The 27515-nt window shown below is 32.8% G+C and overlaps 3 protein-coding genes and 1 long non-coding RNA gene across 4 annotated transcripts; 1 reads left to right on the top strand and 3 right to left on the bottom strand.

The window, feature by feature from the left end:
* Positions 1-1044: 1044 nt before the first annotated feature.
* On the bottom strand, positions 1045-12981 carry LOC125063625 (DNA polymerase theta). Its single transcript, XM_047670162.1, has 9 exons — positions 10641-12981; positions 10218-10342; positions 8127-9991; positions 7854-8037; positions 7116-7297; positions 6739-6908; positions 4340-4670; positions 3693-3957; positions 1045-1372 (listed from the first exon to the last, which is right to left on the bottom strand). The coding sequence occupies exons 1-9, from the start codon at positions 12761-12763 to the stop codon at positions 1101-1103; spliced, it is 5517 nt and encodes a 1838-aa protein (XP_047526118.1). The 5' UTR covers positions 12764-12981; the 3' UTR covers positions 1045-1100.
* A 1716-nt stretch (positions 12982-14697) lies between these two features.
* On the bottom strand, positions 14698-16171 carry LOC125063789. Its single transcript, XR_007119568.1, has 2 exons — positions 15716-16171; positions 14698-15273 (listed from the first exon to the last, which is right to left on the bottom strand). It is a non-coding gene; the product is annotated as an uncharacterized LOC125063789 (long non-coding RNA).
* A 2288-nt stretch (positions 16172-18459) lies between these two features.
* LOC125063205 (UPF0415 protein C7orf25 homolog) lies at positions 18460-23206 on the bottom strand. The gene is made up of 8 exons (XM_047669505.1): positions 22636-23206; positions 22205-22388; positions 21217-21353; positions 20771-20925; positions 20339-20544; positions 19570-19704; positions 18997-19139; positions 18460-18702 (listed from the first exon to the last, which is right to left on the bottom strand). Exons 1-8 carry the CDS (start codon positions 22825-22827, stop codon positions 18622-18624), a joined length of 1233 nt encoding a protein of 410 aa, XP_047525461.1. The 5' UTR covers positions 22828-23206; the 3' UTR covers positions 18460-18621.
* Positions 23207-23693: 487 nt separating this feature from the next.
* On the top strand, positions 23694-27030 carry LOC125063206 (proliferation-associated protein 2G4). Its single transcript, XM_047669506.1, has 8 exons — positions 23694-23876; positions 24065-24299; positions 24530-24683; positions 24770-24991; positions 25107-25199; positions 25643-25756; positions 25842-25988; positions 26247-27030. The coding sequence occupies exons 1-8, from the start codon at positions 23792-23794 to the stop codon at positions 26334-26336; spliced, it is 1140 nt and encodes a 379-aa protein (XP_047525462.1). The 5' UTR covers positions 23694-23791; the 3' UTR covers positions 26337-27030.
* The last annotated feature ends 485 nt before the right edge of the window (positions 27031-27515 follow it).

Below are 27515 nucleotides of genomic sequence, written 5' to 3' on the forward strand. Positions count from 1 at the left end.
TATATATAATAATTTTTAATTGCACTTAATTAATTAACACGTATTAGATAAAAACTGGACTACATCTATTCCGGTCATTTATTTGTCAACTATTACTAATTATATGTACATGAAACATGATACTATACGAATGTTTACAAATGAAGGTAATAAAAATCAGTGACTATTATTTTAATGTGAGAAAATGGGAAATTATATTTATACAAACGCGGAAACTCTAAAAAGCCTCGCGAAGTGCTATTCGTTGGCTTTTGTTTCAGCCTAATTGCATTTAAGCTCGCTAGCTTTGGGCCTTTAATTATAACTTGCAATTTTATATTAAAAATAGGTTTAAACCAAAGATTTTGTTTTTAATTAATGCAGTGTTGGTAAGATAATAAAGTACCCAAGTAATGATTTATTTTAGCCTGCGGCGAACATTAACTTGTAAATTTATGTTACATATTAATTAATTTAAAAATATGAACATTTTTGAATATTCGACTGAAGTTTTTTTTGAAGTGAAATTTCTTTAGGCGCATGAGGGTAAATTTTTACGGATACGTCACGAAGATGTGCAGCGTTTTTGTCGAAGAAAACACAGAGAGCGATTGAGAGACAGTGAGAAGGGTGAATTACCTTATAGAAATTCTATTTTTAAAATTAAAATTTTGTAAAGAGAATTTATGAAATATTAGTATTTTATATTTTATGCAAAATAATTTAATGAAATCTCTTATGATGAATTGTAAATTAAAATGCAACGTTTTTATTTTCGAATAAATAAATTTAAAAATTAAATTTATAATTTACGACACTTTTCACACATTTTAATGACAATTCATTCATTAAATTTCTAACATATCTTCCTTTTTCCCTCCCTCTAAGTCTCGGAAATCTAAAAGTTTTAGATTTGTATAAATATGAACAAGACTTAAAAATTAAGTTGCCAAAGAACTTTCCCTTCTGACATGTGTACTATATGTACGCACGCACTTTTTTTATTTTATTTACTACTGATTTACGAAAAGAGTCTATAAATATAAGGAAATGAAACACTGGACGTTTTAGGTAAATGCATGTAATAAGGCGTAAATATCACAGGGGTTTCATTATTAAGCTCATTTAACTTCTTCCAACGAACCCCACGTCTTCCCACACCGCACTTTAACAGGTAACGGAACGTTTAGACTAACTGTGGTTTCCATTGCTCTTTTTAACACTTTTATAAACACCGCTTTCTTTGCTTCTGGTACTTCATAAATTAACTCATCGTGCATTTGAAGGATTAGGTGGGGTTTTGAATGATTATCTACAGCACACATGGCGGCCTTCGCTATATCTGCAGCAGAGCCTTGTATCGTTGTGTTAACCGCTTGTCGCTCTGCAGTACCTATAAATACAATTATTTTTGAAGTTATACTTCTGTATTAAAATTTTAAATTCTGTGTAAAAATAATGAGAGTAAATTATTACGATACGCGCGCACATCGTTACAAAAAACCGACACCCTGAAGTAAGGTATAGTCAACATTTTAGTTTTTTTGAAGTCATACTTCTTTTGGCGCGTTAGGCAAAAATGATGAGTGTAAATTTTTACGATGCGCGCTCACACCGTTACAAAAAACCGACACCCTGAAGTAAGGTATAGTCAACATTTTAGGTTTTTTGAAGTCATACTTCTTTTGGCGCGTTAGGCAAAAATAATGAGTGTAAATTTTTACGATGCGCGCTCACACCGTTACAAAAAACCGCCACCCTGAAGTAAGGTATAGTCAACATTTTAGTTTTTCTGAAGTTATACTTCTTTTGGCACGTTAGGGAAAAATGATGAGTGTACATTTTTACGATGCGCGCTCACACCGTTACAAAAAACCGACACCCTGAAGTAAGGTATAGTCAACATTTTTCTTTTTTTGAAGTTATACTTTTTTTCGCGTTTGGAAAAAATGATGAGTGATTTTTTTCCATTTTTAGTGTAGTTTTTTCTACAAACGTAGAATAAGGCGAAAGATAAAATTTTTGAAAAGATTTTTATGTCGTTACGCCAAAGAATCATAACTTCTAACGCGTGAACAAAGTACACACACGTTTTTTTTATAGAACAGGGTGCAAACGGGCAGAAGGCTCATCTGATGTCAAGTGATACTCAATGCTAGACGGCTCGCGAGTGCGTAGCCGGCCTTTTAATAATTTATGTGATCATCCAGGTTAGCCTTTTAATAATTAATAGGTTTCGTATGGAAAACAGGTGAAATAGGTTCCAGTGTGAAACAAAAGTATAAAGAACATGTGCACTCAGGATCTCTAATCTTTTCTAATCGTAAACTATATATTCGTTGAACGGTGTACTTCACTTACGAAATTTAATGTCCAATTACCTAACTGATGTTACCCGGTTTGGATCAGTGATGTTATGTAATTGTAAAATTTTATTTATACACAGATAAGTGTGCGTGTAATACTAATACCTAGAGGAAAAAAGTTATACATTGATAATAGTGTTACTATATATTTACACTTTTTTCAGCCTTATTAGCAGCGGAAGTAGTGGGTCTGTTACCATGGTTACGATGTTATTCCCATACAAAACATTGACGCCCATGGTAGCATATACCGTACTAACTTTTTCTTTGTATAAACAGGCCGACATTATAAACAATTTATGCACTATTGTAATACCTAAAGAAATTATTTATACAATGATAATAATGTAACAAGTAAATATTTATACAATGATACTATAATAGTCCCCGAATTGACGTAACACTTTTGACATATAGAATAAAATGCCTTTTTATTATCCTAACTATTGTTCCCAGACGGAATATTCGATTAGCATGACATGAAGTTCGGGAGTTCGTTCGGTTCGATCAAGCAAAATTCTACTTAGAGGTTTGAAACTTTAATCGAATAGATAAAAGGAAAGATGCTTAACGAGACGCTGTAAAGAGCAAAACTGTGTCATCAAAGATTTGAAAGGTGTATTGTTTCAAATTGTTGAAACTTAAATAATGTAAAATTTTAATTAACTCGTGACAAAACTAAATATTTGCTGAATCGAATGACGTTTACATTTTACTTTTGTCTATTGACGCATAGTCTATGGGTCCATCTGGATGTAGTGTCAAATTTGGCTCAGTTACAAATTACCCAAATCGTTATGGTCCAATACAAAATTTGCCCAGCTAACTTCAAATAAGTAACATTACTATTTTGTACTGTTGCTACGCTTTGAAGGTTCGTTAATATAAAGTTGTCAATTAAGTTTGAAATTTTTTACAAGAGCCTAATTCATATTAAAGGAATATGATAAAATTTATGATACGGATATTTCTAGCTACCTACACTCTTATTTTTTTCATTTTCTAATTTATATGTACTTGTATAGTTTATGAGTATGTATTTATTAATCAATAAGGAAACATGACAGACACATCACAAGTATCGTGTCTTTAAAGTGTTTCACAGATAAGATTCATTTATAAAAGTATAAGTAACACAAGTAAAATAAAGGGAAATACAATAATAGGCAAGAAAATGTCAACACAGCAATTTAAAGTACATACATATGTGTGTACAATATGTAAAAAATGTGTTACTCGTTTATAAACATGTTTTTAAAAATCATAAAAAGTGCACGAAAGAAAATTTGTGTAGTTTCTTTGAAATTAACAACACAAAGAAGATATATTGATAAATAAATTACTCACATCTCTTCGACGGTACTTGGCTATTAATATCGGGTAGATAACGCCTCCGTTTCATCAAAGTCTCAACAAAGCCCTTACTCCGACACTCCTCTATAATATTTTGGGTGAATTTCTTTACTTCTGGATATGTTTTGTAAAAACTGTCCATGAACACCGCGGCCTCCATTTCTGATACGTCAAGATGCTGCGACAAAGTGCGGTTGCCCATCCCATAAAGGATACCGTAGCAGAGCTGTTTCGCTTTTTGGCGAAGATCGTCGTCTACCTACAAATATTTGTTTTTTTTATAATGCGTTATCGGAAGAGATTTTATCAAACCATTCAAAAGACTGAAAAACCATAATCATAGGTAATATGTATAATGTTTTTGGAAGAAAGGTAAGTACGGAGTGAGAAACTGTGAATTATGAATTCATGATATATTTCTCACCGTTATACAAAATTTGAATGCCCATAATTTTTAAGTGGCACAAAGTTTACATACAAACTACGAAGTCGCTTAGGAACTGATCCAAGCTTAAATAATAATCAGTTAAATTCCAGAATTTCATCCCGACTTAAAGCGAGAATTGCTCTAGGGACTATAACTGAACCTTCAAACTTATCCCGTTCCTCTGAAATCTTACGAAATTAAAAACAATTGTTACCTGACTTTCGGGTATCCCGCCCCAAGATGCCGCAATTGACTTGAAAACGTCAACATCAGACGCCATAATACGCATCAACACAGCATCTTTACTATAGTGAGTTAGTATCCGCATCTCCAGCTGGCAATAATCCGCCGAGACAAACACAAAACCCGGCGAGGCTTTGAATATATTCCTACAGTTGAACTCTATCACGTCGTCACAAGGTTCAAAATCCCCTAGTTCAAGGTACTCGAGGGGTACAGAAAACGTTCTCGGCACATTTTGTAGGTTCGGCTCGTGCATACTAATTCGTCCGGTGCAAGTGAACATCGTGTACGAAGGATTTATTCTGCAAACCAAATTACTTATTCATACCCCAACCGGAAAATGTAATTTTGCCGAATGCTTGAAATAACATTGGCATTTCGTAGTATGGGGGAGTATTTAAGACTAGTCCTAACCTAATATTAGTAACTGAAAGTGATAGGTCCGTACTCAAACGTCAATTTATTATACTCCGATTTTTAATTCCGTAGAATTCTGACAGCCATAGTTTTTTGACATTTCAGAGATTACAAACCTTTTTGGCCGGGCACATTATTCAATTTCAATACGAGTCAATATGTGACTCTATACAAACATTTTGTTTGTTAGTGAATCTATCCATTTTATTAAGTGCGGTGCTCAACATTAAAAGTGGTTTTACGGCGAGTGATAATTACGTCCCTTGTCATCACAAACAGTAAAAAACGCACAAAGATAACATTTTATTTTTATTAAAGTTAATTCGATATATTGTTCGTGATATTGAAATATTTGTTATTTTTGTATTAGGTCACTTGAGTAAGAAAATATTAAGATTTACCTTTGTGTAGGTAAAACATAAACAATACGTAGTATTGCCCTAAAATGGGTCAAATTTGTCCCTTTTTCGGTGAAGATATTATTTAGTAGCAACATTTATAAAATGTCAGAATTCGACGAGATTAAAAATCAGAGTATAGTAGCAAATTATTTTTCGTATATGAAATTTGATGTAGATGATTGTCATCTGAGACAAGAAGTGGAACGCGACCCTCAAACTTATATTAATTCAATTTATTATTTATAATATTTTAAAAAATAAGGCGAAATATAAAATAATGACCTGTCTCGGCTTTGCAAAGCCGGACGTTCGTTTTATAAAGTAAATAAATATAGCCTATGTTACTCAGGGATAATGTCGGATTCGAATGGAGATAGAATGTTTCAAATCGGTCCAGTAGTTTTGGAGCCTATTTAATAGAAACAAAAAAACAATCAAATCTTTCTTTATAATATTAGTGTAATACAAGTTTACACATAACTATAAGTGAAAGCATTTTATCCAGAATTAATATGTAATGATCCAATGGTGTTACATCATCACATGAGGCCTAACAAATACCCCGTATACACCAAAGTATCAAAACACTATACATTGAAATAAAATAATTTAATTCGGGACACGTAAATTCAACTATTGAACAAGAAATATTGTTGAAAAAGTACAAAATAAAGCCTACAGCGATCGTTTGTTTTGGATCAGTGCCATAAGCTCGCGGTGTATACTGAAACCACGTACGTAAACTTTACGCAGACTGATGAATGAGGACAATGTTTATAATCGATATTTTGTTACTTTATTTAAAATATTTTTAATAATGGATCTTTTAAGTTTTGATTTTGTTTATTAAGTGCAGTGTTGGCCAAATGGCTTAAGCGTGCGACTCTCATCCCGTAGGTTCGATCCCCGGCTGTGCACCAATGGAATTTCTTTCTATGTGCGCATTTAACATTCGCTCGAACGGTGAAGGAAAACATCGTGAGGAAACCGGCTTGCCTTAGACCCAAAAAGTCGACGGCGAGTGTCAGGCACAGGACTAATCACCTACTTGCCGATTAGATTAACAAAATATGATCATGAAACAGATACAGAAATCCGAGGCCCAGACCTAAAAAACGGTTGTAGCGCCACTGATTTTTTTTTTGTTCATTAACGTTTGTCGTAGAAGACTGAGCGTCTATTGCCGCTTTTTTAAAGTTATGTCTCAGTTGGTACAACACAACCATTAAAAGAAGTGTTTTTTGACTTAATTAATATGTATTATTGATTTTACAACCAAGATTGTACGAGTATGTCGTTATGAAAAACTTTATTTTCGATTTCAAGTAAACTATTTATTTTGTTTTGTATTTTATTTTGTAATTCTCTGAAAACACAATTAGATAATAATTTTAAGATAAGAAATTTACATCTTTTAATGTTTAGCCGGAAATCAAATCAAGAACCTATGAGACGCTATGTTATCACCACGTCCAGGCTTGCTCTATGATTCCAATAGCGATTTTATACCTATAAAAGTAAAAAAGTGGCTTTAGAATTAGAAAATACTCACCTATTTTCTTTGCTATATATGTGAGCCTTTTCCGTAAGTGGATACAGAGTTTTAGTGAGAATCGAGTTCAGTTTCCGCCAGTAAATTACGATGCTTGCCATCGGACTATTATGCGAAGTTAACACGCTCTTCTTGGTGCTCACTTTGCGACCTCTGTATATACCAAGCACCTGAAAAAATACTTATAATGTGGCCATTCGAAAAAAACTATTTGTTAGAACTTTATTAACGTGCTACTGGCGTATACCAAAGACAATAACATAAATAAAAATGTAATAGGGTGTCCAAAATACATTTTTGATCACCCCATATCAAAATTTGTTAACCAAAATAAACAAAATTTACTCTTAAATTTGTTGAAATATTAATAAATATACCTTAGCTACGTCCTTGGACGAGTTGAAATTAAAGTGGTATCCACATATCTTATAGGCTTTCTTTTGTAGGACTTCTTGCGAGCTTTTTACGTCTATCAAAAGTTGAGACGCAAGCTCCTTATCAACCATTATACCCTGGTATTCACTCAGCGCAAGGATTCTTAATATTTGATTTTCTAAATCTGTAAAACAGCTCATATGTTAAATAATGTTATGAAACGATTAAATAATACTCTATTCTCAAACTATAATAGAAAAAAAAAATAGTAGCGTTATCACGATTGCACATGTCAATAAAGTTTAACATGTACCAAAACTAGATATTTAGTTTTAAAGAACAGTACGTACTTAGTACGAACGATGAACGAACTTATTAAAAATAGTAAAATATAATAGTTATCGTAATAGATTAGTAACGATAGATTTTTGTATGGATTAAGGTATTTTACATAAATTTGATCTTGTATAGATATTTCTATTAATATATGTAGAATCGAACTTGAGCTTCCGTTTGTAAGTTTTCCATACAAAAATGTTATAACGACATTTACGTTATCTGGTTCGAATGGTGTGTGTACTATATTGCTTTTTGCGTATTGTTTTCCTTAGTTATATACATATTATAAAACTATAATTATCAGAATTAAGAATAAGACGAAATAATTATTAATTAATTTTTGATTATATTAATTAGTTTATCATAATTGTATTAAAGCGTTAAAATATAAATATTCTCACTCATTATATTTGGTGCAAATTGGTATCTATCTAAAAGAAACTTTTCCTGTTTAGCGGCGATATTAAACACAAGCCATGCTTTAAGACAGGAATCTTCGATTTTATCCAATTTTTTATAACTCTTTTCAGTGCTGTTGACTATAATTTTCGATTTTGATAAGTCCAAGTCACAATATTTTTTGGCCTAAAAAATAAATTAAAAGTATGTATAATATGTGGCGTTATGAACTCAGTAAAAGCAATTGTTTGCGGTTACGTAATTGCAGTACGTACCAATTCCTGAAAACTTGAAAAGCCTTCTTCACTTTTAATAAACCATTCCGACAATAGGACATCGGAAAATATTTTATTCAATTCGCATTGAAATAATTTCATTAAATCTAAATATAATTTCATCACTGATAGAGATCTTATTTTACACATAGAGTTTGTAAATGTTTCTATAAATTTCAATGTAAACTGTTGTATATCAAGACTAGACAAATCTAAAAAAATACATTGATACGGACAATAAATAGTAATGCCATAGGTAGACGGTTCCGATTTCTTTATGTTATTAAAAATAGTATTTCCAATCAAACTTGATGGTGGTACATTTTGAGTCGTCAATACTAAACTTGCAAACTCAGAGCTATGAAGAACATTTAGATTTTCAATAATATCACTGTCTCTTAGTATATAACATTCAAATATTTCATTATTCACTTGAATGTTAAACAATTTTGATTTCATTGATTTCATCTTTACTTTGTTATGACTAGATACGATTTTTAAAAATGATTTGGAATCATTCTTTAGTTTTTTCTTTTTTACTACTGGTTGTGAGGAAGTTTTAGAACGTTGAGTCCTTTTTAAGGGACTTATAAAATCTTTTTTAACCCATAGTTCGTTCACTTCTTGTGTTGATATTACTTCATTATCTTCATTTTTAACTTGGCTTAATTTTTTTTCGACTTCTTCTATTTTAATATCTTTACTATTATCTACATCATCATCACTATCATCACTTACGTAAAATAGTCTTATGTTTTCATCATTATCAACCACGGTGATTTTAAATGCTTCCAAAATTGAGCTAGAATTAATATTTAAATAATCAGAATGTGACGTTTTCTCGCATTTAGATTCCATTTTTGTATCGATCACAGTATTAGGAATCGAATCTATTGGCAGGCTATCTTCAAATAGACTAGAATTATCACCTTCAGATGAAAACAAACTAATGTCTTTCAAAATTTTACTGTTATGTTTGACTTGGCCTGTTAAACTTCTATTGGAACAATCGACATCTTCAAGTTCACCAAAACTTATATTTGGTGAAACGATTTGAGCTGTCAGCTTCAATTTCGAGATATTTTCTAAGGCAGTTTCATTTATTTGTAATGAATCCCACAAAATATCAGGTTCCTTAAATTCAACAGGCAATTCTTCTTTTTTCTTTTCATATTCTTGTTTACGGACAGAGATATCCTTGTTTTCATCATTATTATTACGAATTTTACACTTGCTTTCCATTATGCTTTGTGCTTTAGAAACCACTAAAACAGTATCTTTTGTATTTTCTGTTTCAAGTTCCGTGCCAGTAAGTATACTCTCTGACAGTTGGTTTTCTGATTCTAATAAACATCCTATCTTTATTTCCTCACCAATAACTTTAGAAACCGTATCAACTTCACTTTTCTGGACTGGATTTTCGTGCAATGATTGAATAGTTTTATCTTCCCAATTTATTACTTTAACTCCAATTTCTAATTGCAAATAATTTCTTGCTTCTAAAATTAAGTTCTTAGCAGCCTCCCTTGCAGTCATGCCACAATAGCCAGTAATCCATATATTTCGAATTTTATTTCGTTTTCGTACGTCTGAGTCGTCATCTTCTTCACCACCTTTTTCACTTTGAAAAGGCACGGCCTTATGTAAAGAATTTTCAATAATATTCACATCTGCTGAAGCTATACTTGAAATTGTTTCAAATCCTGCATTATACAAGGTTCGAGCTCTTACGCCATTTAATGAAGTTAATTTCATTAACTCTAACAGTTCTGAATGGACACCAAAATGCAGTCGGTCTTGAAATTGTGATATGAGCAATTCCATATTTTTCCAACCTAATTGTCTGCTAAAAGCTGTGACCATTCCTGCAATAATAAAGCGATAAATTAAAAAGGTACAATGTGTGTAAAATAGATTACATTTACAAATTGCAACATATATTTGAACGTCCTATATCCAACGAACCCTCTATAGAAATTAACGTACCTAGTTGTACTGTGTAAAGACTGAATAAATCCATTTTCGCATTGATAACTGATACGATTTAGTGTTACGTCATAACCAAATAAAGCCATTCTTAAAGTTATATACCTGCAAAAGTGGCAGCAGCTTGTTGAAGACCTTGCAAAAAACCACGAGCACATTGAAATTTCGCAGCCACTTCAGGAAGAGGCACTTCATTCACTAAATCTTGCAATGCTAAAGCAGTATAAAACCTAAAACCGCAATGAAATCAGTAGTCTTCAATAACATAAATCAGTGGCAGACCTTTTGAGGTCTGGGCCTCAGCTTTCTATATCTGTTTCATGATCACCTAATTGGGACCGAAGGTTTCCTCACGATGTTTTCCTTTACAGTTCGAGCGAATGTTAAATGCGCACATTGGTGCACAGCCGGGGATCGAGCCCACGACCCCAACGATGAGAGTCGCATGGTGAAGTCACTAGGCCAACACTGCAAGTAGTCTTCAATACGCCAAAAAACATTTGTGTTACTAATTAATATATAAAATACCTTTTATGAACATTTAATTTCTTTATACATGCTGCTTTATTTCCTCCGCCACGTCTTAAACATCGAATGATAAAACTCTCTTGAACACCAACAAGCTCTCCCACCCTTTTCATAGCTGCTGTAAGTGATTCCCATAGTGTAAGTAAATGAAGCCAATCTAAATCTGCCCATTGACTACTTACACTGTATGGTGTAACTAAATAAATAAGATGTAAATCAGTTTCTAGTACTATACACTGTCGAGCCTTTTGCAATTCACAAAACAGAGATAATCCATCATTTGGTGCCATGCTAGAAGACAAACATGCCTTTCCCAATGAAGTAGCAACATAACGCTCTTCATCATCAACTAATTGAAACCTTATAAGTTCATAATCAATTAACTGTCTTAAAGTATCCTTTAGAAGAGAATTTGGTGAAGAGTCCGAAGACTGGTTAAATAATAAAGTGCATTTCGAATAAAGTTCCAATTCAGCTTTAGTGCACACAGCTTGACTAGCTATCATTTCAATAACAGCTCTCATAAATTTATCCTCACATTCAATACAACTTTTTACTGGATCTAGATTTCCCATCATAAGATCAAAACCAGCCTTTTGTTCTGACTTTGTGCATATGAGGATACTTTCTCCCTTTGTATCTTTACCCATTCTACCAGCTCTCCCAACCATTTGTTTATAGGTCAAAATATTTATAGGCTGTCTTTGAAAAACAGGTGACCTTATAATTACTCTTCTTGCTGGTAAGTTCACTCCTGAACTTAAGGTAGATGTTGCTACCAAGACTCTTATAGCCCCTGATTTAAAAGCTCCCTCAATGATATCTCTTTCATCAAAAGTTAGACCAGCATGGTGATATGCAACACCAAAAGAGATAACATTTTTCAACACTTGATCTAAACCAACAGGACAGTTGTTAAGTTGTTCTAAAACTTCTCCAATGATATCTGTCTTAAGTTGTTCACGCAAGGTCAAGCCAATATTTTGGCCACTGCAACCTAATTTAAAAAACGAAGAGGCAATACTCTGAGCTAGATTTTCACATCTACTTTTTGTCATGCAGAATATTAATACTGAACAACCATCCTTTATTGTGTCCAAACAAATATTAAGAACATTGTCACTATCACTATTCTCAATCATTACTTCAACAGTTCCTGTAGGCTTACCAGTCTTATCAAAATATTTGTTGTCAACCAAACAAAACTCATCTAGAGGAATTGGCCTAAACTCTGTTACATATAGTTCACCATCTAACCAATTTGACAAAACTTCTAAGTTTGGCAGTGTAGCAGACATGCCAATAATTTGAATTTGCACATCTTCTAACTGTGCTGAAATATACTTCACTTTAGTCAGGAGAAGCTCTAAAATATATCCTCTATGAGGATCACCAAGTAAGTGTAGTTCATCCACAATTATAGCCCCAAGATCAGAGATACTATTATCATCTAACATTTTATTTACTAAGCTATTCGCTTTTTCTATGGTGCATATAGCTATATGTACTGCTTGAAGCCCACCAGGAGGGGACAAAGATCCCATAAACCCTTCAACACGAATCCCTGAACTAGATAGAATATGTTGTAAGTAAAACATTTTTTCTCTAACTATGGAAACAAATGGCAGAATTATGATAACCTTCTTTTGTCTCTCAAGAATAGTCTTAATAGTCAATATTTCCGCAACTAATGTCTTTCCAGCAGACGTTGGAGCAGAATAAACTAAGTTCTTACAATCAAATAATACTTTTGGATTACTTAAACATTCAACCTGCCAATCAAACATTTTATGTATACCTTTTTGAGCATATTTTATAACGATTTCATTAGGCAGCCCCCAGTTTCTCAAGTCATTCTTATAATCTTTATTTTCTTTAGTACTTTTCGTTAAAACATCTGTATTATAACTGCTGGAATCTAAGCTGCTTAATTGCAGCTTCTTGTTTATACATTTAGTCGAAACTAAAGAAACATTACATTTATTAAAGCTTTCTTTTTCCTGTGATACATATTCTTTAACTTCTATTAATGAGCATTTTACATTAAATGAATTGTCAAAACAGTTATTCAAAAACGAAACATTTTCAGCTAACACTTGAGTGTCTAATGCTTCACAATCCATTATTTTATACTTTTTAGTTTTTAGTGTACTATATGATATTTTTCCATTTCATGTGTGTCGAAATATTAAGCTAAAATATGATTAAATCTAATTTAAATTAATATAAAATTATTAATCACTACTAAAATCAAATTACAAAGTTAATTTAAACAGCTGATAGATGTTTATTCAGTGTAGCCGGTAGTGGTCAGTGGACTAACGGTGTAAACATTAGACAATAGACTGTACTCTGTACTCTGTAGTGACGTTATTACGTTTCACTTTTGATCAACTGTCGCATTTGACAATTAATATTAAAATAGATACAACCACAGTCTACATTCAAACTACGCGGCAGCGTTCGGGACCGTACGATATTTATCGTACATGTGCGGTAATTTCATAACTATAGTGCTTTTCATGAAAGAAGTCCCGCGGTGATTTTTGGAACTAAATTTGACAGGTCGGCAATGTTCTCATTCGTCGATGTTATGAAGTTGGTTTGATGTGGTAGATTTTTGTGAATTTTTAACTAGCTTAGTGCATTTTAAAGTTTGATTACAATGCCAAAAGTTGTAAAAAGTTCGGTTCGAGAAATGATAATAAAGGTGAAAGAGTTATGTGAAGCAGAACATTAGAATCAAGGTGTTTTAATACCACTAAACAATGTTCGGAAGAGAGTTGCCGCCATAACAGGTACTTTTTAGAGTTGCCATTTAATAATTTTTTGCTGTATTGATGGGACTTTTATGATATAAATTCGTTTTTGCGAAAAATTTAACAAATACATAACGTGATGAAACTAGGTAACTGAAACGGGTCCCCGTAACAAGTCGGAAAATACATCTATTATCTATATAATCGTGTTCCTTTTACTCGATTAGGTACAATACTTTTTAAATCATTGAAATCGGTAAATTGGTTGCGAAGATATTACACATTTTGTACAAGCCTACCGCGGCGCGGCCGAAATGCTCATGTGACGTCACGATTTCCCTACCGACCGCGCGCTCGCTCTCCGCCATTCATTTATTAAAGTTCACTCGATCTTCGCGGGTCGTGTTGTTTTTATTTATTGGTTATTATTTGGTTTTTATGTGAAAATATGCCGCATTATAAGTACTGTATAGTACCAAAATGTACTAATACTTCAACTAGTACACCTGAAAAACTGTTTTTTAATGTGCCCAAGGGACCTGAAAGTGCGCAACAAATGGTGTACTGTCATGAAGAGGGGTGACAGTACACCTTACATTACTTATGTGGTAAACAGTATCTTAGTAAAACTTGTTTAGGAATGTTAAAGAAAAATACAGGTATATTTCAATGAATAAATAAATGATAAAAAGTGTAAGTAGTGAAGTTTCTAATAACCCTTCCTCAGTAGTCTGGTAAAACCCAGGGTCGTACTGAGGCTCAAATAAATGAAATGTGCCGTTCCCGGGAATATTTCCCAATGCCGGAACAAAGGGGAACATTCCCGCTTTGGGGAATACGTATCTGTAGGTAATAAAACTGTAGCCAAAGTGAATTCTATACATTGAATATTTTTATGAATAATCGAGTTATGAGAGCTCCATACACGCAATAGAAACCAAAAATATTGTTTTTGAATTTCTTGTCTGTCTGTCTGTCTGTTGAACGCTTTTCACGCGAAAACCGCTAGACGTATTTTACGCCTTTTTTTAAAAACTCTTTGCGAATATTTTTACAATACGTTTAGTTTAGCCACCACTGCTGTTACTTCTGGTTCCAGACGTTTTCCTCTTTCCATAGCGACTGTCTCCTGTATGGATGCCCCGAAAATCTGTTCAACTAAAACACCATCAGTCTTGCAGTTTGCAGTTTCGTGAATTTTTGACGCCGTTACTCTGCAGTATCTTAGTTCCCTCCACAATGGTGAATCAGCTTGCGATAATGTTGCTTCTTCTGCTTTGCTACAGTCATCTATAGTCATCCGATTTGAGCAGAAGTCAATAAAATGAGCTGCATCGTTTATATCTATACCCTCTTTTCTAAACTCACTTATTAATACATGTAATGACATTTTTTTAACGCGCTTTGTGGTACGCCAGCTGGTTGTGCCAGCTGGTTATGATATATATAGATTTTTCTTGTACCGTTTTTTTACAGCTTCTACAAATTGACCTTTAACATAACTGTCATCTTGATTTTTTGGTGTGCCTGATCCCATATCTTTAGCCTTTATAATTTTTAAAGTGGTGCCCACCGTAGCTAATTTAGGCTTAGTCCAATAACACTTTTTTCTGTTGGGGATGGTTCCTCGCTTCGTCTGTGAAGTCACATAAGAAATGCTACACCGTGCTTACAACCTCCCAGTTGAGCAGCACAATCATGACACTCAATGTTTAGTATTATTTCTTGTGTTTCATCACAAGTAAATGCAGCAATAAGCTTTACCCTTTATTTTATGTTTTGGTGTAATTTTTGCTTTGACTGTGCATATATCTCCTGTTTTTTGCACTTGAACAAATCCCACAGCTTCATCACCATATGATTCACGCCCTGACCTGAAAAAAAAAATCGTAAGCGTTTAGAATACGTATACATTAGCGATCTCATTAGGATTGCTTGTTCAAACAATCTAAGGTAAACGAATAAAGTATACCTACCAATTACTTTGCTTCTTATATTCATTTGCACTGACAAAACTAGACGACAACAATACGTAAGTCAATGAGATTGAAATGAAATTAATCATTTCGTCGGGCACTTTTCTTACTTACCTACTAGCAATGTGCCGTCCGTTACCTACTAACAATACTAGGAACTAACTCCCAATAAGATTTCCGACTGGCAATGCACGCAGAAACATTGAGAAGAATATTCCCGGCAACATGTTCATATCCATAAACCTTACTGGGAATTTTCCCGGGCCTGAATACGACCCTGTATTCCTGACCTACTTATTATCCTGCTGTTTTGATTAGGTTGATAATGAGATTTGCTTACCTCTGAAGTTTCCAACCACGAATTTCAGCGCTTGTGTAGTTTAAATGATTACTAAGATAATCAAATACCATTTAGGTAGATTATCGGATTGCGCTTGCTCAAAACCGATATCTACCTTGTTTCTACCTTTGATTTGTTATATTATAATAAAACCTTCTAATATTAAACAAATCAAATCACTTATTAATCGATTGGGTATAAACTGGTGACGTTACGCTCCGTGTTGGACGAGTATCGCGAACAGAATAAACAGCGCGGGGCGCGCTGTGGTTCAGCGGCGAGCGTTGAGAAATTGTGACGTCATCGCTTGTATTCGCGCGGTCAGAAAACCTTGTTCGGTATTTTGCCCATAACTTTGTCAGTTTTGGTCGTAGAACAAAATTTTTTGCACCTTATGTTTTAGTTTCTCAAGGACTATAAAACTGCATTTATAACCTAAAACCATTACGGGTCCCCATTAAAACATATATTACATATTACATAAGCATTATAAACTTAAAGTTATTATTATTATTAATTTTTCATAATTTAATTGCAGGTGTGTCAGAGAAAACTGTAACAAGAATAATTACAAACGAAGGTATAACAGCGGCGTGTACTTCGAAAAAAATTGTATCCCAACAATTATGCAATAAAACTCTGAATTAAATTTTTTTATTGCTTTTCTTTACCCTATTTTCTCATCTTTTCCCTGTAAGTAGGTAGAACACCGCTAATATAAGTTAATAAAAATATACTTTTTACATAACAGAAATATTGTTTCATCGAAGTATGCAGAAAATAATATTATTTGATAAATTACATCTGCTAAATGTAACTAAAATAGGCAAATTTTTTACTCATAAATGGCAACATTACGTAATGCGATTGCAGCGCCGCGTCTGGGGGACTTCTTTCATGAAAAGGACTATACGTACAATGTACGATGTTACGCGACTATCGCACGCAGATTGTACGACAATTTCCATTCTGATGAAAAATTTGATGATTACACAGATAGCCAATAGCCCAATAACAATTACAGTTTTTAGTGTCAGTGCCATCTATTGGCTCATTCTTTTAATTAGGAACACTTGCTGTTGCTTCATGGCGCAATCCTTTCATTGGTTGCTACTGTCTTCCAATTAGCGATCGATATCGATATCGTCGTTCGATGTGGACTGTGGAGAAGTGTTAGCAGTTATCTGTTATTGTCTTTTCGAATTCGACCGTTAAAATATTTAGCGGGGTCAGTATAATTCAAGATTAAAGAGAATTCATTCCAAGAAAGAAATATATCGGTTGTACATGAAATACAAGTATTGTTTTCACTCCGTGAATTCTATAGAATAAAATATGAAATCTTCAAGCGATAATGAAGATTCATACGTGACACCCCCGAGAAAAATTGCGAAAGTTAGTAACAAACACCGCCAACAAAAATTCCGAGACGCTTGGCTTACGAATGAGAAGTTCAAGCAATGGCTTGTTAAGGTGCCGCATGATCTCTATAAAGCTAAGTGCCGTACGTGTAACGTGGTAATGAGTTCGGAGCTGACTGTTATCAAAAACCACATGGCATCGAAAACTCATCTACGTAAGGCTCTAGCAGCTCAGCCAACGATTTCAACATTTATGGCGAAAACCGATGAGACTGTTGCAAAAGCCAATGCTACTCAAGCTCTCGAAATAAAGTTGTGTGATTTTGTGGCTAAACACAATATCTCCTTCACAGCTTTGACTCATCTGACGACACTATTGAAAAGTGCTGTGCCTGACTCTGAAATCATCCAAAATATGCAATTAAAAGCAACGAAAGGCACTGCAATAATAAAAAATGTCGTCGAGGCTTTGCCTCGTATCGTATCGAGCGATCAATATCAAATAATTGACGATGAATGGCGTCAACTTCCGTCTTTTGAGCTCCCAGCAGACATCGACGTAATAAATCCAGTCGAAATTTTTTGGGCAAAATGAATGGATTGTGAAGAAGCCGACAGCGAACGCTTATTAGTCACATCAATTTAATTAAGACTAAAACGCGTAATAAAACGCTGATTCCCACTGTAAACGGTGTGCTTTTAGCTAAACAAAGAGTTAAACATAAGAACGCTAATTGCACAACATACGAGCCGTCACAAGGCGAATACAGTCGGATGTACAAGCATAAAAACGCATCAGAATGCACTGCCAAGAAAATCCACGATTCGTATGGTGACGCAGATTCGGAAGCCTTCGATAGCATTTTAATGCCAAACGAATTTTAAGTGATAAAAATAATGTGCAATGATTACACACGATAGGTATATATCACTTAAAGCGAATACCATATCGTTCAAAGATAAAATATTGCGTATTTTTGTTCCTCTTTGACGGAAAAGATCAAAAATTGTATATAAAACGTTAAGTGTAATTAATATTTGTGTATTCTGTTCACGCAAATATATTCAGTTAATCAAGTGCCCTCGTCCACTCGAATCCCAGCTCAGGTCTGGCCATACGTCGAACATTTAATTTGGATTTTTTTTTTAATTTTAAAAAACACAAGTTTACAAGGTTTAAACTATGATTTCCAACATATTATTGCCACTTTACATATGATTTTTTAAAGTATTTTAGCTATTTTCCTGACTGATACGATAATTTTTATCCATATTTTACGGCCCTGGTATGATAGCTATCTGGCTGGGTTGTGAACGCAGGCTGTGGTTTTTATAGTAAAGCTAAAAAGTTTTATAAAAATAAAATAGATTTGTAACAACATGTCTTATTTAAATCTTTTCATTTATCAGTTTATAGGAAACTACAATATATATTTTAACAAGGTTATATAGAATTTAAGGTAAATATATTCATTTAAAACACAATTATTTCGTGACATAATTTGTATTAAGATAATCCCTATAAATAAAACTAGCTAGTTGAGATCATAAAATTTTTGTTGCACTGCCTTCTTTTCCCTCAGTAAGAGCTCTTGATTCGTGAATAAAGGCAGCATAGTTAACACCCTGAAAAGAAAAGTATGATAATAAATAATAATTTACTCATTTATTTATGAAGATATATTACTCGTCTTAAATTTGTAGTTTTCTGATTTGATCTGACTTTAATGGTTATCAAGTTTAACACAACTTGTATTAAATTAATATATAAGGAGACAAAATAAATATAAGCAATATATAATAACAGTAATAGAGAAAAGTTTATTCTTTAACATTAATACAAACCAAACTTTATTTATATGATGAAACGTCACAAAGATCAAGGCAATAGAGCAACACTAATATTAATATAATTTGTACCTGTTGCATTGCTGCTCTTATAAATCCCACATTAGCAGAAACAGTAAGGGCTTTAATCCTATGGCCAAAGTTGAATACTGTTTTTGATCTTAGTCGAACATTACCCCTTACTTTCAAATTTTGTCTGGGATAGTCATCGGGACCTAAAAGAAGACTTGTAATTAGTCCAAATGTTTACTAATTACAGTAAGGAGAGAATTTACAACTAAAATCCTTATCATCGGTCAAATTTGCAAACACTATAAAATGCATTATACAAAATAATTATAATTATTTGCAAAAGCTTTATAATTTTATAACAAAATCTTTAGACAATCTAATCTAATCTTTTTTGTATTTCCAAACCAATTCGACTTAGGGTCCTTCAAGAAAAGAGCGTACCAATTCTTAAAAGGCCGGCAACGCACTCTCGAGCCCTCTGGCATTGAGTGTCCATGGGCGCTATCACTTAACATCAGATGATGCCTCCTGCCAATTTGTTCTATAAAAAAAGAAAAAAAAAAGACAAAACATGAGGGATAACTTTTTGATACAATTTCCTTTTGGATTACAAAATGTAATAATAATACCAACCTCCATGGTCATCATCATATATGGTTAACATTTCTTTTAAGTTCATACTTCTTTTCTTCTCCATAGGTCCTCCTAAAGTTTGTACGATTTTTTCAAAATTATCCCAAGCCGTTCTACAGCAAACTAAACTTTTACCTAAAATGAAAATATGTACATTAAGTTTTACCTAACCTGGTTGAATTAGCTAATAATGTTTTTTGATGTTAGCGCCATCTAGCGTGAGACACAACACAGTATGAGAATAAACATCATTCACAAATCCTGGGCCCTACTCTGTAACTTTTCATAGCAATAAATAGTATATATATTACACCATAAATTTTAAACAAGATAAATAATGTATGGTATAAAATAAAGTAGCATTAGTTATTGTTTTAGATGAAATCATTCATCACCCTTTAGAACTGACATGCTATTTTCTAAAATTAAATACGGTATTAAGGTCAGATCTATCCTTTCCACAGTTACAATAACTTATGATTTATATCTCTCATTTACACACATTGATCACATATTTGTAGTTTACAAGCATTATATATTACATATAATTTTTTTTATTTTATTTATTGAGGCAGATTTACAGCTTATTACTAACTTACTTACTAAATACAATGTTCTTTTACGCTATTAAATAAATCTTTACAAACAGTTAAGTACTAATAATATTAACTGGATTGGTAACACTAAAATGATTTTATTCAACATAATGCGTTTTATCGTTTCAACCTTTTTTAAATAATTAAATACATTAAAAAGTACTGTAACTTACCTTCAAACAATTTATCTAATATTGGTTTTACAGGCCTTTCATCATCCCAGGCTGCTTGTTGTGTTAACACATCTTGTTTAAACAAATATTTGCAGTATCCATTTGTCATGTTGCTCACATATGCCATCATAGCAGTGACATCTAAATTAAGAGTGGTAATACCAATGTCTATGTCATTTGAGAAGTTTCCTGCATTTTCATTTGTACTAAAATATTAACATGAAATTATTAAAAAGAGTCTATATATCAAAATTGAATACTAATTTGATAAATTCTGACCATTTGGAAGTAAATTCAACTAAAATTATTTTAGTAAAAAACATCCACAATTTACATGACCTTCCAGAGTGCTAGTAATAAAATAAAGTAATAACAACTATTTCCTTTTGTTAATGTATGTAAATTTAACAGGAAATAAGGTAATAACAGAACCTATTTCCACCAGTGTCTTCAGCTGATGATGAATCCGAACATTCATCAAAATAATCAGTGGAGTTTGGTAATATTTCCCCACTTACAACAATCCCATGAGATTTCAGCCTATGAGCCAGATTCTTTTCAATGCCGCTTACAAACTCGAAAATTACCTGTAACATATAACAACATATATAAAAGAAATTTAACTTACTTCTTAGCCATGTTTACTATTTGTTAAATTTTTTACCATTTATTATATGAATTATTACTTCATTAATCCTATAATAAATAATAAAGTCGAGGTTTTAAGTTACACACCATAGCTATTTTAAAGAGCCCTGAGTAGCTCTTGGTTGTTAGTGTTTAAGCATCAGTCTAATTAACTATAAAGAATATTTAATTATCTGATGTGTAAATATAAATAATATTTTACTATTGGCAAGTTAAAAATATGTGTATACCTTTGGGGGTTTAAACATGCAGGGATATAATTGTGCACATTCAACATAATCCACTGCTTGGTCTAAGATGGATCTTGCTCCATATGATGCATTTCCGTCACTAAGTGCTGATAATGATTTTGGATTTCGGGCTATCACTGCAACAAATTAAAAATCCAGTGGCGCTACAACAACCTTATTATGGGTCTTGGCCACAGATATTTTCAGCTAAATAACTCCCTTTGTCGCTACTGCTCTCTTTGAAGACACTCTCCTTAAAGCCTCAGCTATCATTGGAATACTGGGCGTTGACATATCGAATGACGTTCAGTTTCGCGGTCATTGGGAAGGGAAGGCTAAAGCTTGACCGTATTAAACGTAGAGCGATTCGTATCGTGAACGACCAGTCACTTTCCGTGAGGCTTGATCCCCTAGTATTGCGTAGAGCTGTGGGGTCTCTCTGCATCTTCTACCGCATTTTCCATGGAGAGTGTTCAGAGGAGTAGTTCGTTCTAATACATGCAGCTGAGTTTTATTATAAGTCGTCAAGGCAGAATATGTATCACCTCGACGTCCGTCGTTCTACAAGTTTGCGTGAGCGTTTTTTAAGTCAGTTTTTGCCGCGCACCACATCTATGTGGAACCATCTGCCCACTGAAGTATTTCCAAACCAATTTAACATAGGGTCCTTCAAGAAAAGAGCATACCAACTTTTCGAAAGGCCGGCAACACACTTGCGAGCCTTCTGGCAAAGTAAGTGTCCATGGGCGGTGGTATCATGTAACGCCAGGTGCGGTTCCTGATTATTGTGAGATTAATTCCATTTCTTCAAAAGTTTTTATTTTTAAAACAGGTAAATTTATATTATACATTTTATAATTACAATGTAAGTCAATAAATTATTGTGAAAACAATACAAGTAACACTGCACTTTACTTACAAATGGAATAGGTAACATAAAGTACATATTTAATGTATTCAAGAACATTATTCATATTAAAAACTTTACCTTTAGTCCAAACTTTTCCATTTTCACTTATTATGTCTATAACAAGTTTGCTGTCAGCATTAATGTGAAATATTTTACAAACTGATACTACTCCTGGCCTAAGAGCACAGTCAACCATTGCACCCAGATGCCTCAGATTGGAGCATGACAACTGTTCTACTTTAACCTTTTTTGATTTTTTTAACTGGAATGATAAATTGTAGATTAGTATTTGTTTCTCATAATCATTTTGTCTCATTATGATATGATACTAAGGTTTAACTTTGTTCTGAACACAGAAAAGGTCTATTTCATAATTGATAATTATGATCTAGATTTAAGAAAAGTTTCTTCTATAACATGTCACGTTAGGTCCTACTACACTATTATTATACAACAACCAAAGTATTGTAACACTAAAGGCAACATTATAATACATTATTTCAACTCACTCTCATTAAAAAGTCCATTTCTTGTTGAATTTTTCTTTGTAATTTAGGTACTCCTTCTACAATTTTAATAATATGTAATCTTCCTATCAAGTCCCGTGCATACTGTATTTTCTCCTCCAGCATACTTATTAGTTCTTCTGCAGTTAAGCTCATTTTAAACTCCAATATTTTATTCGAAAAATAAAGTATCATACATATAAACAATGTGGCAAATCCAGTTACTGCGGTTATTGAGCTTCGAGCTAGTCACAATGATCATATAAATTATATTGCAAATATAATAAATAATTTTGAATTAACTACCGCGTACTATCAAATGATTTCATCACAATATCTATTGTTTTCAAATCAGATTTGTGTCATGCAACATTTGTAAGGTAGATTCATGGGTGATTTCATAGGTATGCGGAAATATTAAAAACATATGTAATTTGTTTTTTTTTATCTACCTAAAACCTATCTGGGTGTCACTTTTGATTTTTACTTAAACAAGCTTAGCTGCTTTTTTTTAAGATTTTACCCTTGTTGGTTTTTTATTAACACGACATAAAACAATATATTTATATTTTATAATTAAATAAAAATATTTATGTCCACAAAGTACAGAGTTACAGACGTTACTTTATACTTAATATTAATAGTTGATGGTTCCGTATCATAGTCATTTAAAAGTTATAAAATTTCGTGTTTTCTATTACATGGCTTTGCTATTATTAGCCTTGTCGGTTCTCGATATAATATTATATAAAGGAAAATTCTTGTATTTAATTTACTGATCTTCTATAGGTATTAGGTATAAAAATTATTTTATTCGGCTACGGTTGACCACAGATAAGAAATTACTACAATAGATTTTTGGGGAATGGTGAAAAAGTAATATTTATTTACGTTGATACCAGTATAAAGTTAAGTAAAGTAGTTAGTAAAAATAAAACATTAAATAATTCAGTTTAATTTTAATAAAAGGTTCAATTTAGGCTTAATGCTAACTCCTACAATGTAAAATAAAAGAAAGTGGTTTGTTTACCCGCCATAAGCCGCCATGGCCCTGGCATTTGACGTCGTTCGAGGTCACGTGGTTGTCGTTTTTCTGGCCAATGACCAATCACTGAAACTTCACCAATTAATTTAACATAACCAAACTTATATTTGAGAAATGGCTGACGATAAAGAAGTTGAGAAAACTATTGCTGAAGACTTGGTAGTCACCAAGTACAAATTAGCCGGGCAAATTGTTAACCGTAAGTAATGCCGACCTAAATGCTTTGTCCGCTAAAATTAAATGTTTACTTTTTGTTTGAATGAAACGCGAAGGGTGGACGCTGGACGCGTGTCATCACCACGCGGACGTTACCGCTTTTTCCTTTCTTGTTATGATAATCCCGCGTATAGAGTATCTGATTTTACTTAAAACATCTATTATTTTCAGGTGTCCTGGAACAAGTAATTGCTAAATGTGTTCCCGATGCCAGTGTCAGAGAAATATGCGAATTTGGTGATAAACTTTTGTTAGATGAAACTTCTAAAGTATTTAAGAAGGAAAAAGATTCTAAAAAGGGTATAGCGTTCTCAACATGTGTCTCCGTAAACAACTGTATTTGCCACTTCTCGCCTATCCCAAGTGAATCGGATTATGTCCTAAAGCTTGGAGATCTTGCTAAGATGTGAGTTCTATTAATTTCTTTATAAATATTAAGTTATATAGATTTCATGTGATTTCGGGTTTGTAACTAAGTTGTGACTTGATGTATGCACTAACATGGCTGTTTGTCGGCCTTAAAATAAATATGTTTCCATAAATTAAAATTTGATGTGAGTGGCTGTGTCTCCTACTTGATCCACTTGTTATTTTTATGCAGAGCTACTAGTACATTTTTGTTGTATACTTCAACAGTGACCTTGGAGCTCATATAGATGGATTCATTGCCGTGGTGGCACACACTGTTGCAGTTGGTGGTGGAGAAGTATCAGGCCGGGCTGCTGATGTCTTGCTTGCAGCTCATCATGCTAGTGAAGCCGCCTTGAGATTGTTACGGCCTGGAAATGAGGTTTGTTACTCAATATATTTTCTGCAACTTGGTTTTGTCTAATTGTCATATATTGTTTTACAACATGGCCATCATTTTTCTTTCAGAATTATGCTATAACTGATGTTGCACAGAAAATAAGTGCAGAATATGGTTGTAAGCCTATAGAAGGAATGCTCTCTCACCAACTGAAGCAGTTCAGGATTGATGGTGAGAAGAGCATTATTCAGAACCCAACTGAAGCACAGAGAAAGGAACATGAAAAGGCTACATTTGAGACATATGAGGTTTACGCAATGGATGTTCTTATTTCTACTGGAGAAGGTGTGGTAAGTAATAACTACATTCAAGTTAATTTTTATACTAAAAATGTATAAGCAATATTATATTTTTACCTTCAATGGTCAGAAAAAAGAAGAATTTCAATCATTAATTTTTGTACAGGGACGTGAAATGGATACTAGATGTACAATATACAAGAAAACTGATGAGATCTATCAATTAAAATTAAAAGCATCAAGAATGTTTTACAGTGAGGTTTGTATGCCCTTTTCTTTATATGCAATAACTTGTATTTGAAAATATCACAAAAACAATACAGTGTATAACCCGATTTCCTAAATATATTATATGAAGTGAATAGTATGGATGTATGGTCATCATTTCCCTCCTTAATTATTAAATATAATACTTTTATTACACAAATATACAGTCTTTACAATTTATTTTAACCTATGTAGTAATAATATAATTAGAATTTTAATACATATATTTATTCCCAAAAACTTCTGCACAGTGCTACCAGTGTAGTATTGCTTTTCTTTTTGGGATATAACAATGTAATGTGTTTGAACCAGTTTACTTAAGAGTAAGTTGGTATAGATCATTACCACATTTATATATCAATTGAAAATTCTTAAAAAATTAGTTTTTTATATCACCTGATTTATTTGCAAACCCCCTATTTATTCTCAATATAGGTTCGCAACAAACATGGATCAATGCCATTTAATCTAAGAAGTTTTGACAAGGAGACAAGTGCAAGACTGGGAGTTGTTGAATGTGTCAACCACAAGCTTATTGAACCTTTCCAGGTATGATTAATTATTAAATAACTTTACATATGAGATCTTGATTATATTGTTAGTATTATGTAGATTAATAAATACAATCTTCTAGGTCCTTTATGAGCGTCCTGGTGAGTTGGTGGCACAATTCAAGTTTACAGTGTTGCTATTGCCAAGTGGCACTCACCGTATCACTGGCCTGCCTTTTGACAAAGCTCAATGCAACACCGAGCGTACCATCAAGGATCCAGAACTCAATGTAAGTGGAATCTACACCAACAAGTAACAATTAAAAAGAAGTACTTATATTCCCTGATATCTTTCAAAGCATTCTTATCGCATTGAGTGTTTTGGTACAAGCTCAGGGAAAAGGGATGTAATATTTTTGAGCTGACCTGTTTTGTAACATTTCAGTTTGAACTATTACAACATTTGATTGCTATAAGATATTTAATTGCTATGATTGGTATTGAAAAAATTAACCTTTTATAATAATTTCATAATTATACTTTAACAGGCCCTTCTCAACTCATCCACTAAATCTAACAAAAAGAAGAAAAAGAAAGCTGGAGCTGAAGAGCCAATGGAAGTAGAGACGGCTGCCTAGCGACAAAATTGCTACTTTATGGACCTTGCAATAAACTGCTTTTTAACTCAGATTTTATCCATGCAACTCTCCCAATTCCAATTGTTTAACCTTTAAAATGAGGAAACTCTTTATTAAATACATTAAAGATGTGACCACTGTGATGATATACATAAACTTAAGTCTGTTTTACTCCAGATAAACCTGTTTTAGTGGGAGTATGTACACCTGTTGAAACTTGTTGATACCTAGGAAACAAAAATTTATACATTTTTTTACAGATTATTCTTATTAGAACAATCTATGCAATTAAATGGTAGGTGTATTGCAAATTAAAACCTATTTGAAAAATTCAGAGCCTTTATCAAGCAATCATTTAAATACCACTTCTTTTATTTTGATACCTGCATTAGATTAGTTCTTTGTAACTGTAAATATTTCACATATAAATTCTTGTTTGGGCACAAACTATGATTGATATTGAATGATTGTGAAATTGGTGTCAAAAGTTATCATAAAATTTTGTCTTAGTTAAATTTTTATATTAAAAATTCTTTATATTGACACTGGTTAGCTCCAAAGTAATGGAATATTGTGTAGTTCTAGTTTTATAACTATGAAAGATTGAGAATTTATAGGATAAACTTATTACACTGTTTGTAAAATCCCTGACATGAATTAAAACCACAACAATCATTGTTGACAGTCTTTCTAATGGTTGTTTTATTTAGAAGACTAAAATATAAACAAAAATTTGTTAAGGTTAAAGTTTTAAATAAAATCCAATGTTAAAAAGAATTTATTATCATGAACAAATAAATACTACATACAACTACATTAATTTTACTGTTTAGATTGTTCTTCATTTTGGCTAGTGTCTTGTTCTAGTGATGATGATATAAATTCATAACTTTTAACAGCAGCATTTGAAGTATGTGTTGGTAAATTCACTAGAAACCTGAATGTTGCTTTAACACCACTGTTCCAATAATATTTAAATAAATAAGATATCCTGTCATTAGTAGGTAGCGGTGGTAGCTGAAAACATAGCAATGCTATTGAGTCTAATTTTATAAACATATTGTGTTCATGGTATAAGTATTTACCTCATATGGTATTTGTTTTTTTAATTCTCCTACATACGGCGAAACTCCATCCTCTAGTTCTTTATATAATTCTGCTGTAGTAGTACTATCTTTC

Source organism: Pieris napi, chromosome 3 (genome assembly GCF_905475465.1).
Source record: "Pieris napi chromosome 3, ilPieNapi1.2, whole genome shotgun sequence".
Lineage (NCBI taxonomy): Eukaryota > Metazoa > Arthropoda > Insecta > Lepidoptera > Pieridae > Pieris > Pieris napi.